The sequence below is a fragment of the Furipterus horrens genome, unplaced genomic scaffold (assembly GCF_987537825.1).
Source record: "Furipterus horrens unplaced genomic scaffold, mFurHor1.1.pri manual_scaffold_11, whole genome shotgun sequence".
NCBI classification, from domain to species: domain Eukaryota; kingdom Metazoa; phylum Chordata; class Mammalia; order Chiroptera; family Furipteridae; genus Furipterus; species Furipterus horrens.
This window is the reverse complement of record NW_028327181.1, coordinates 5,766,398-5,775,523: the sequence shown is the minus strand read 5'-3', so window position 1 is coordinate 5,775,523 and position 9,126 is coordinate 5,766,398. Positions and strand designations below refer to the sequence as shown.

At 61.5% G+C, this 9,126-nt stretch overlaps 1 protein-coding gene across 1 annotated transcript; it reads left to right on the top strand.

Moving 5' to 3' along the window:
- Positions 1 to 202: 202 nt before the first annotated feature.
- LHX5 (LIM homeobox 5) lies at positions 203 to 8,839 on the top strand. Its single transcript, XM_090291511.1, has 5 exons — positions 203 to 375; positions 2,409 to 2,632; positions 3,291 to 3,568; positions 4,204 to 4,369; positions 8,097 to 8,839. The coding sequence occupies exons 1-5, from the start codon at positions 203 to 205 to the stop codon at positions 8,462 to 8,464; spliced, it is 1,209 nt and encodes a 402-aa protein (XP_090147637.1). The 3' UTR covers positions 8,465 to 8,839.
- The last annotated feature ends 287 nt before the right edge of the window (positions 8,840 to 9,126 follow it).

Genomic DNA, 9,126 nt, shown 5'->3' with positions numbered 1-9,126 from the left:
ACCACTCCCCACCCCACCCCTGGCGGCCCAGCACCAGGCCAGCGATCACCCAAGGACTTGACCGGCTGAGTCTTGGTCGGGACCGGACTCGCTCGGCAGCGGCTCCGAGGAGAGGCGGAGCGCAGCGGCGGGGCCGGGAGGGCCCAAGGGCCGGGGGCCCAAAGGGAGGGTAAGGCGGCCCGAGCCGCCAGGACGCGGGGCTATGATGGTGCACTGTGCCGGCTGTGAGCGGCCCATCCTCGACCGCTTTCTGCTGAACGTGCTGGACCGCGCTTGGCATATCAAATGCGTTCAGTGCTGCGAGTGCAAGACCAACCTCTCGGAGAAGTGCTTCTCGCGCGAGGGCAAGCTCTATTGCAAAAATGACTTCTTCAGGTAAGAGGCCATGCAGCCTGTGCGCCCAACCTGCCGTGCGCTACTTTGGGGCGCCAGGGAAGGGGGAACCACGAAACCCATCCCAGCCTCCCAGGCTCACCAGCTCCAAAGGGGAGCGGGACAGCGCACTGCTCTCCCTGGTCCCTGGTCCCTGGTCAAGGAAAGGGCCTGAGCCCGGGCGGAGCAAAAAGCAAGCTGCTTCTCTGCCTCACGGAGCTCCTCCAGGCCGGCTTGGATGGGAGGTGCAGCCGGGGAGGTGGCCCCGACAAACTTGCTCCCCACCCATCTCTGCTCCTTCCCCGTGGCTGCAATTCCCGGGTGGGAGCTTCAAGCCCAGTTCTGAGAAAAGAAAGGTTTTTGCAAAGTTAGGGGTGGCTGGAGGCTTCTCCCACCAGTCGAGTACATTTGCCCAGAGGTGGCCCTTCTGACGGGGCAAGCTGGGTTCTCAGATTCCCCCCTGAACAAACAAAAAACTTCCCAACCCAGAGGGGGCTCAGCCAGGACTGTTTCCTCTGATGATACGCTGAAGGAACCTTTACCTCCTCATGCCCTTGCCCCAGCTCCTTAAATATTTTCTCCCATATTGAAAAGTAGCAACAAAATCCAGGCAGAGAATTAGGACCCCCGGGGTCTAGCCTAGGCTGCGTTACCTCCCCATGCTGCCCACGGGAGGCAGGCCAGGGATGATCCCTTCTCTGAGCCTCAGTTTCCCTGGATGAGAAATGCCGAAATGTGGCTGGGAAGGCTGAGGGCTTTTCAGCAGCTCAGCCCTGCCAGCTTCCACCCAGCACCAGAGAGCGGGCTTTGTGAGTGCGGATTCCGGCGGCGCCCAGGGAAGGGGGGCGTGATTAACACAGAGGAGCAAGGCTGCCCGCCTGCCCCAGCTGCTTGGCACGGGGGAATTTGAATAGGAGAAAATGTCAGCCGCGCCTCTACACGTGTAAACTCCCCGGCCCAGAGAACCGAGGCCCCTAATGTGGCGATGCTTGCAAAGCGCCTAATGGTTTTTGATAAGGTACATATGGCCAATTACGCTTGCCGGATAAGGCCAAAAGTGAGTTATGGCTTCTAATGCCCTCACTACATCAACGTCACCCAAATTTGCCCTGTTTAGATACCTGAGTGTGAGTAGATGAGGGACCCCAAAGTCCTGGGTGCTCTCCCTCCTCCAACCTGCGCCTTATCCGTATTAGTGCTCGGTCTGCACCAACCACTCCAGAGGAGGCTGGCCCTCTCCCTGCACTCAAGGAAAAAAAGAAAAGAATTTAGACCAGGAACATGGGGAGGGGGATTTGAGCGATCAGTGTGCTGGTCTTGTTGGTGTAAGATTGCTTTCTAGCCATATTTTCCCACTGCCTACCTGGGCCAGAGATTTGGGGAGGGCTGGAGACCCCGTCCAGTCCCTGTTCTGAGTCCACTGTTCTGAGGCCCTGCTGTCTGCAGGCTCCTGACTAGCTCCAGTGTGTCCCAAACTGGGGACTGAAAGCCTCCAGTGCTGGTGGTGCTGGGAATCAGCAGAAGGTTCCCCTCTTTCTATTCAGGTCCAGGTCTGGAAAGGGGCTCCCCGCCCCATTGCTAGAACCTGCCAGTTAGGTCGATTGGTCCTTCCTAGGCCCCAGCAGACTGGAAAGGATCCAGGAGGCAAAGCTAATAAGTGGTCCAAATCCTGCCTGCCTGGCTCAAAAGCCCTCGTGACCTGGAGAGGCGAGTTTGCCTTGAGCATCCCAGATGGATGTGGGGGTATGGGGAGCATCTTGGACTGCTCCAGGCCCTCTCCTTGGCTGAAGGTGGTGCTCATTGCTCTAAGCCCAGTGGGGTCCAAATAAACCTGAAAGAGGCATGATGGTCCCAGTGCCAAGAACAGCCCAGGACATTTGTCTCACTCGTGCCCAGCCAGGGAACACTGGGTTGGGGTCTCGGACAGATATGGACATGGAGACTTGTCAGAAGCTAGGGAGAATGGGAGGAGGTCAGGGGCTGGAGGGGATGGGACCTCAGGCTGCCCCAGGTGACAGGCTGTGCTGTGTCTGCAGGCGCTTTGGCACCAAGTGCGCGGGCTGTGCACAGGGCATCTCACCCAGCGACCTGGTGCGCAAGGCCCGCAGCAAAGTCTTCCACCTCAACTGCTTCACCTGCATGGTGTGCAACAAACAGCTGTCCACGGGCGAGGAGCTCTACGTCATCGACGAGAACAAGTTCGTGTGCAAGGACGACTACCTGAGCTCCCCCAGCCTCAAGGAGGGAAGCCTCAACTCAGGTAAGGGGCCTCCGCTCCTCCGCCCTGCCCAGCCCGGCGCTCTCTGCTGTGCCCCTGGGTGTTTTCTGTGCCCACTCAGGGCTCTCCACTCCGGATCACCCACCAGGCAGTCCTAGGGGAAGGACGGAGCGGGGTGCTGGGGGAGAGACACTGCGCTCCCAGCCAGTCCTACAGGACCCCGGGACACCAGCTCTTTCTCTGCGCTCCTCCAATTCGGGAGCCTTTTCCAAGTTGCCACCTTCCCTGACTTGGATCTGCGTGATTTGCCTTTCCTTCTCTTTTGAGCTCCTGGTCATTTCTACCTGCACGGGGAGGGCACTCATTGGAAGGAAAGAGGGGAAAGGAAGATTCGAGGCCCCGAGGGCTTCTGTATGCTCCTTCTGGCCCCTCTCGGAGAAGGCCGGGCTCTCCCGAGGGCGTGCCTCCTCTTACCCAGGCGATCAGGGTTGAGAAAGCCCCTCCGAATGCCCAGCCCGCCTGGAGGGAGTGGGCGGAGTGGGCGGGCCCCAGGCCCCTGGGGGAGGGGCTGTCGCCGGGTTTGGGAGGGAACCCAGCTGGGCTGGCGGCGGCCTGGGCCGGCTAGAACCGGCTACCGGACCGGAGAGGCCCGGGCTCGGCGCTCACGCTGCTATCCCCTTCCCGCTCCGTCCGCCTGCAGTGTCGTCCTGTACGGACCGCAGTTTGTCCCCGGACCTCCAGGACCCACTCCAGGACGACCCCAAGGAGACCGACAACTCGACGTCGTCGGACAAGGAGACCGCTAACAATGAGAACGAGGAGCAGAACTCGGGCACCAAGCGGCGCGGCCCGCGCACCACCATCAAAGCCAAGCAGCTGGAGACGCTCAAGGCCGCCTTCGCTGCCACGCCCAAGCCCACGCGCCACATCCGCGAGCAGCTGGCGCAGGAGACCGGTCTCAACATGCGGGTCATCCAGGTGCGGCCCAGCCTGGGTCCCGAGCCCCCTGCCCAGCCCCTCAGCGTCCTGGAGCTGGGACGCTCCGAGGAGGGACGCACGCCGACTTCCATTTCCGGGCAAAGGGCAGATGGTGCGCTCCAGGTCGCGGCAGCTGGTCCCACTCCCAGCCAAAGTCACTAGTCACTGCCCCTCTCTGAATCTCGCCCCTGCCCGTTCTCCAGGGGTTTTAAGCCTTGAGGGGGGACAGGCCCCTCCCTTCCTCTCATCTACCAAGCAGAGAAGGAGGCGGTGTTCCTCGAATGTCTCCTCCCTGCTCCCATGCTTGGGCAGACAGACAAACAGCCAGAGTCCGGCTGGGAAGCTAAGGGGCCCCAGTCCAGAGCCAGGCAGGGCGGGCAGGAGGGAGGCCTTTATGAAGCTGTCAGGCCTCGGGCCAGGAAGCCCAAGTCTTTATGAGTCGCCCCAAGGGTCCCGAAATCCTTCACCCTTGGCTGGTTCACGGAGGGCCCTCCCCGCCCCTCTGGCCTAATCCGCCCCCCCCCCACCCAGGGCAGTCTTCGAGGAGGAGGCGCTAGGACCCGCGGGGGTGGGGGCAGCCCAGGCAGGGAGAGGACACCCCCCAGCAGAGCTCACAGCCCCCTCCTCTGTCCCAGGTTTGGTTCCAGAACCGAAGGTCCAAAGAACGCAGGATGAAACAGCTGAGCGCACTGGGTGCCCGGAGACACGCCTTCTTCCGGAGTCCGAGACGCATGCGTCCCCTAGGTGGCCGCTTGGACGAGTCTGAAATGCTGGGGTCCACTCCATACACCTACTATGGAGGTAAGGGGCCCCAGGGTGCTCTGCCCTACACTGAAGCCCTCTCCCATTTTGGGGGCCGAGGACACAGGGCCCATCCCCAGCTCTTGGCTGCCCAGGGACCCGCTCCCTCCCTGCTACCCATGCAGGACAATCATGGACACACCTTAACAGACACACACCAACACACACCCACTCTCACCCACAGATACTTCCTGGATGCAAAATCAGACACATGGGTTCACTCACCCATACAGTCATACCCACTATCAACACATCAGACAAGCAGGAACACACACCCACACAGGACACATGGGCACCCTCCCTGGCACACACACTTGAGTTCAGAGACCTCAGAGACACACGTCTAGGCATAGGATCACACATGACCACACACAGGCATACTCCACCCTAGATACACTAACTGAGAAATACACCCAGAGAGACCCACAGGTGTACACACTCCCACCCATCGTACCAAGTTGGGGACTCACAAGTCCGCATGCACCCTGCTCCAGCCGGACACACGGCCTCCCTCGGCCCTCGCCCCAGCCCTGCTGTGCTTGACACTAGCAGGAACTCCGGCACTGGAGGGCAGTGCTGGCGGGAAGGCTGGAGGGATCAGGGGCTGTCCCCCCTCAGCCTGCTTGCTAGCTTCCAAGGCATTAACTGGGGTTCTGCGGCTGCCTGCGGGGTCTGTGCACAGGGCATCTGCCAGGGGTAGCCCAGATGCGGGCAGTTGCTCAGGGCAGGACTCAAGCCCACTCTCCAGCTCCAAGCAGACCAGCATTTAGTGGAGGCTCAAGGACTGGGCCAACCCGGTGATCCACTCTGTCTCTGCGGCCTGCACAGGCCGGTAGTGGGAGTTTGCAAAGAGCAATTCTGCGGTTAATGTTACCGGCTCAGGCCTGGGTGAACTTCCATCTTGGTCACCCCCTTCTCTTCTTCCATCCCTGTTTCCTCCTCCTCTCCTCCTCCCCACGCCTTCGTTTCCTCCTCCTTGCTTGGCGGAGACCCATTGCAGCTGCCCCGCCGAGGTTTTTGGAGACTCCCGGTGCGCTGGAGCCCTCCAGCATTTGCTCACCATCCTCCGCTTCCCAGACGTGTGAGCTCAAGGAAGGCATTGCCCCCTCTGTTCCTAGCCCTCTGAATTTGGGGAGCACTCAGGAGTGCCTATGCTGGGGTCTCTGCTCTGAGTTGCCCAGTGCCGCAGGCCTGCCTGGGTTGGGGGACTAGTGGCTCGATTTGGGAAGAGGCAAATTCTCGTAGAAAGTGGGTCTGATGGCAATATGGAGGAAGGCGAGGGCCAGGCGCCTGGTGTGCGCAGGCAGACCCAGGAAAGGAGATACCGGCTTTGGTACATTCGCAGGCCTGGGAGGTTAGATTTTCAAGTCTGGCCAGGGTCCCCAGAAATTGTGGACAAAATGCGTGACTGTGCTTTGGGGGAGAAACTCTGCGATGTCAGGGCCCAGGTTGGGGGGCCGCAGATGCCCAGGACAGCCCGGATGGTGGACTGTCCTGGAGTCTTCACTCAGGGGATCTTCTCCACCCAACTTTGTCTCCTTTCGTACAAAATCTCGGCAGGTGCAGGGAGCTGGTGGGGCGGTACCAGTCGCGAATTTTTCCCCGCCTGCGTAATTAACCAAGGCTTCCCGAGGACGGTGAGCCCCCACCCATCCTGCTGCCTCCTTTAACCTTGCTTCTGCTGGCTGGGATGGGGACGTGGACATGCGGGCTCCCTCTTCCCCTGGAATGAGGGGGGGAGGATCCCCCAGCCCCAGTGAGGCAGCCCCGCCTAATCCGCGCTGGGAGATCCCGGCGGCGGCGGCAGCGGGCGAGAAAGGGGCCGGGCAGCGGGCCGGCGGCTCCCCGTGGGAGCGCGGACAAAGCCCCAGCTGCGGCTTTTGTGCCCTTTTCAGACGGCGTTTGTTCCAATTACCTCCGGCCTGGCCGCCATATGGGCGGAGGCGGCGCGCTCTGTGCGGGGGCCGCAGTCCTCGCCGGCTGACCGGCTCGCTGCGGCCCCGGCCGGCCCCCATCCCAGTCCCTTAGGGGCCCCACAGTCGCGCTTCCAACCTTTTGCTTCAGTTTCTGCGAGAATGGAAGGAGTGGTTCTTGAGAAGTAATTGGCGACTGTTTTTAGCTGTTGCCTAAACCACCTCCAAGCATCACCTCTAGACACCTCCATTTGAACTGATTTCAGGGTTTGGTGGGGGTGTGGAGGGAGCATCCAGAACTCACTCGTGGACTGAGACCCCAAGAAAGAGCAAGGGTTGTGGGTTTGCTAAGCAGACTCCAGCCTCCGGGCGGGCTGGTTTTCCCGCCGTACAAAGCGGGTTATTGTCACTAGTGAGGGGCTACAAGGTGCTCTTTTTGTGGGGTCTCACACCCCAATCCTTCAGGGGCTGACCTGGGGGAAGGCGAGCAGGCTGTCCGGAAGGACCTGGGCGAGGGAGCATGGAGCGAAGGTCCGAAACGCTTTGTTGAGAATGGGCAGGCTCATAAGCTGGAGTCCCTGTGTGTCCTGACTTTGTGGGCAAAACGCATATTTGTGCATTTTTCTGGAGCGAGAACCCCAAACTATCACCAGCTTCTCAAAAGGGCTCAATGTGCCCCAATGCTTCAGAACTTGGGGGTCCTAGCCAACCCACCCCGGAGTGAGCCTGGAGGACCGGGCCTTTACCCCAGCGCACAGATGGAACTCTGGACGTAGTGACCCAGAGGGTGCTTGAGCCCTCCTCCTGGCGTCCCCAGTCACCAGGGCTCCACTTTCTGGGTTCCAGGCCAGGTGACAGTGGACAAGCAGTCAGACAACAGCATTCTCCCGGGCGGACACAGGGTTGGGGTGCTGGGCCAGCCCTTGCTAGTTCCAGCGGGTGCCCAGGTCCTGGCTTGTGCCCGGCCTGGTCGCTGCTGGGTCTCAACCACTGGGGGCCCCGGTCTCTGTCACCCCTGCATCCCCACCTTGCTCCTCCCCTCACCTCTCAGCCTCTGTGTGTCTAGCTGTCTCTCTGACACATCTCCCGGTCTCTGGGCGCATCTGTCTCTCCTGACCTTCTGCCCTGCTCACAGGTCTCTCTCACTGGGCTTTCCGCATGGGCTCTCGCCGCGGACCGTTCATTGGTTTCTCTTGGTAGCTGCTAGACTTCCTGTCTCCCTTGACCTCAGTCTCTCCGCGGCGCCCCTCTCTGGGTCTCTTTTCTTGTCCTGCACCCTGTCTCTCTGACGCTGGGGGCTCGCAGCTTGGTCCCCTCTTTGGTCCCCGTTCACTGTCCTCTGCTGATCGCTCACTGTCCCTGGCTCGCAGTTCCCGCATCTCCCACCCTCCGTGTACCTCTCACCAGCTCTAACACACTGTCTCTGCGCCGGGGCAGCCACGCCTCTGTCCATCTCTGCGAGTCAGGGAACTTCCCACCGAATTCCGCAGGCGCATCTCTGCGTCTCTCGTAGTTTAAGTCTCTCCCACGTCCAGAGTGTCTCATTCTCTGCCTCCCCAGCTTGTCTCTGGGTCGGTGTTGCCGAGGCTTCTGCGGGGACCCCCTCTCCGTTGGTCTCCACAGGCCTCCCCACGGGTCTCTAACCTCGAGGCAGTGTCTCGTTGTCCCCCATTAAGGTCCTCTCCAGGTGGCCCCAACCATGCGTCTCATGCGTCTCTGGCCCTTGTCCCCCGGGTCCCCTTCCCCACTCCCACAGCCCCTTCCCACCCTCACCATCTCTCACCTCTCCCCATCTCCGCCCGTCCCCTCCGCAGACTACCAAGGCGACTACTACGCGCCAGGAGGCAACTACGACTTCTTCGCGCACGGCCCGCCGTCACAGGCGCAGTCCCCGGCCGACTCGAGCTTCCTGGCCGCCTCGGGGCCCGGCTCGACGCCGCTGGGCGCCCTGGAGCCGCCGCTGGCCGGGCCGCACGCCGCCGACAACCCCAGGTTCACCGACATGATCTCACACCCGGACACGCCGAGTCCGGAACCGGGCCTGCCGGGTGCGCTGCACCCCCTGCCCGGCGAGGTGTTCAGTGGAGGACCCAGCCCGCCTTTCCCCATGAGCGGCGCCAGCGGCTACAGCGGACCCCTCTCGCACCCCAACCCCGAGCTCAACGAGGCCGCCGTGTGGTAAGGCCACCGGGCCGCCCCCTCCCACCCCGACGCAGCCTCCCCAAAGCAAAACGCCCAGTGTAGCTCGAGGCCTGGGGCTCTCTCTGGGCTCCGCACGCAGCCGGCTGCTCCCCGGCGGGGCAGCGGAGGGGACACGACCGCCATCGCCACCCCGCGGGCTCTGCTGGCCCACCAGCCCTCCGCCAGCGCTCTCCTGGCAGCCGCGAGCGATTTCGTGGGACCAAAGTCAATCCTGCAGAGAGTTGAGAGATCTCAAGCACGTTCTAGACTTCCCGCGACCCCCCTCCACCACCTCTTTGGACCAGGAGAGAGTTGAGGCCAAGGGGCGCAGACGAATCCCCCCACCCCTGCAAGCCAACTGGCGTTTTTTTTTTTTTTTTTCATCGCATTTCTCTGCTTTCCCCGTCTTTCAAACGGGGTGGTAAGAAAAAGAGAGATTGGAGAGAGAGGAAAGGAAGCAAAATGAGAAAGAGAGGAGAGACGGAGAGAGCGCGAGAAACACGCTTGAATGGGGGTGTCACTGGGAGGAAGACAAATCCACCTGCAAGCTGGCGCCCTCTAGTGGCCCACGTGGAGGCTCAAGGTCAGCTTTTCTAGGAAGAGGGGGCGATCTGAACGTTGGCTAGCTCTGGGCCAGACCACCCCTCCTTCCTTCCATTGACA

Bases quoted from the DNA above. Each gene is read 5' to 3' on its own strand.
- LHX5 (XM_090291511.1), top strand. From the start codon at position 203: ATGATGGTGCACTGTGCCGGCTGTGAGCGGCCCATCCTCGACCGCTTT. The intron at 376-2,408 runs GTAAGAGGCCAT...CTGTGTCTGCAG, and splicing joins TGCAAAAATGACTTCTTCAG to GCGCTTTGGCACCAAGTGCG. The intron at 3,569-4,203 runs GTGCGGCCCAGC...CCTCTGTCCCAG, and splicing joins TCAACATGCGGGTCATCCAG to GTTTGGTTCCAGAACCGAAG.